This window comes from Apis dorsata, unplaced genomic scaffold, assembly GCF_000469605.1.
Source record: "Apis dorsata unplaced genomic scaffold, Apis dorsata 1.3 scaffold_396, whole genome shotgun sequence".
In the NCBI taxonomy this organism is placed as follows: Eukaryota; Metazoa; Arthropoda; class Insecta; order Hymenoptera; family Apidae; genus Apis; species Apis dorsata.
In genome coordinates, this window is record NW_006263655.1 from 311,174 (window position 1) to 313,495 (window position 2,322).

At 41.1% G+C, this 2,322-nt stretch overlaps 1 protein-coding gene across 1 annotated transcript in view; it reads left to right on the forward strand.

Annotated features, from left to right (window-relative positions):
* The first annotated feature begins 524 nt into the window (after positions 1 to 524).
* The window catches only part of LOC102680715, a 22,968-nt gene continuing 21,170 nt past the window's right edge, over positions 525 to 2,322 (forward strand). The window contains exon 1 of the mRNA XM_006619161.2: positions 525 to 889. Within this exon, the coding sequence (XP_006619224.1) occupies positions 880 to 889 (10 nt within the window). The 5' untranslated portion in view covers positions 525 to 879. The remainder of the gene's footprint in view (positions 890 to 2,322) is intronic.

Genomic DNA, 2,322 nt, shown 5'->3' on the forward strand with positions numbered 1-2,322 from the left:
AATTTATTCTAATATGAATCGAACAAATATTCGCTTTACGACGAATATATAACGGAAACTATTGAGAAACTCAACTATATCGAGAGACCGTTGTTAGTTTATGTATGATTTTCTAAAAAAATGCGTTTATTGTTTTTCCAGCCAAATTTCTGGTCACGAACGAGCGCGAGTCAACGAATTGTCAAAAGTGCAACGATCATTTGTTTACAATAATATTATATCTTTTTTCTAAGAAAAATCAAAGAGAATCGAAAGAGATCAAAGGAATGGTTTAAACGAACGAAAAAAAAAGAAAAGGAAAAAGAATGTTATCGATTGGGTAAAAAGTTGCAATAACTAATAATGGGAGAAGCGAGGTGAATCACATCGGAAATAAAATCATAACAGGAACGAAGAATGATGTCAGAATATAGGTAGTGCGATAAACGAAAATGTTGGCGATATCTAACGCGATCGACTAGACGGTCTGAATTGTCGATCGGTACAGGCACTACCGATACTATTTCCGAGAAAAAGCCGGCGTCGAAGACTTAATCTTATTAGAACGCGTGCAAGTCACCGCAAGAGGATCTTATTGGCCGAGAGGAGAAGACGGCGAAGACGCCCACAACGTGCACGCTTATATAGTACTCTAGTGCTATGCGGTGTTCATTCATAGTTCCACTCCAGTCTAGTCATTCATTAATCCGATACGGCGAGAGTGTCCTTACAGAGCGTGCGCTGATCACGACTCTCGATCGTTCGAGTGACCCCCTTCGAGTTCGCGCGCCCGTGTGTGTGTGTGTGTGTGTGGGTGTGATACGTCCTACGATATACTCGTGAAATCGAGAAGTACCTACCAGCTCGTCGACAAGGTGGATCAAACATCGAACACGGAGAATGCGAATAGGTGAGAATGACTCACGATCAGACTCGATTTCATACGAACGTTCTAGGAAACGAAGGAGGAGAGGCTCACGCGTGGCTCCGTTTAAAATAGCCGATGCTAAGGAATAATCGATCAGCCTCGCGCCGACGTTACCGTCATACGCGCGTTTCGATGTATCTTTTTTTTTTTTTTGTTTGTTTGTTTGTTTCTTTGTTTATTCTCCCCCCTCCCTTCCCCTCCTCTCCCAAATATTTCGTTTCGTTCGAGAATTATTTTTTCGACGGGGTGAACGTTCGGGGTGAAAGTAATGTATACACATAGGACGAATACAAGAGAATATTATCGAGAATTTTACGTGAGTTAAAGAATAGATTTACGCTCTAAATGGATATACGATACGCGTTTGTGGACGTGTAGATTGTTAAAAGAGCGCGTCACGAGGCGATTGATTAAAGAAGATATTCCAGTTCAAGGCATGCAAGTTTCATCGATTTTAACGTTTCATAAACGTGTGTAGACGGCTATTTTTACTTTCTCTCGTAGTAGACATCAATTTCCCGCGTCATAATCGTCGGTATACACGCGCAACAAGCTTTTGAAACGAGTACGCGTGTTCCGTGGAGCGGAATCGAACCGAGGAGAGGATCCTTTTTATCGTCGATCGATGCTCTTTCGGGGCAGGTGGTTGATCCTCGTCTCGAAAGTTAACGGAACTAATGGATTTCAAGCTTCTGCTCGCATCGAGGAGGCGCAAAGTCGCCTGAAGCAAATCGCTCGTGCCACGGCTACTCTCGAAAGGGAATTCAAAACGCCATTCGCGATGCTCGGCCAAACACGCGCTCTGTCCTTTTATCGTTCTTTTATATCGTTTACCACTCGATTCGCTCGAAACCGAACGGAAGAAGTGGCGCTTCTTTCACGGTTTTTCTACCACAAACCAGAAATGCGACCGTCGAGTAATCTCTCTCCGAGTTCCACTCTATTCCCACTGACTTTACAGCACGCTGGATTTAATTCCTTTTCCACGATCCAATTACGCTTCTTTTTATTTATTTATTTTTCTTCTCCCCTTCTTTTCGTTTCTTCTAACCGCTTTTTTCCCCCATGGCTTTCTCTCGTTTTTTCATTTTTTCTTTACGCTTTTTCCTTTTTAATTACGATTGCACTTTTTGCCTCTGCGTTGCAAATAAATCGGCAATAATTGATAAAAGACAGATAAACATCGCTCTTTATTACAAAGGATAAATATTCATTCACCCGCGAACGAAACTATATATAACGCGTTACAGATAGTTATCAAACGTGAATCATTCGGCGTCCACTGATTGCTACTTGTCGTAGCTTGTAGTAACTTTATCTTGAAGCAAGTTAACGCGAACAATGACATGATGTCAAAACTATTTATAATTACACGCTATATATATATATATATATATATATATATATATATATAG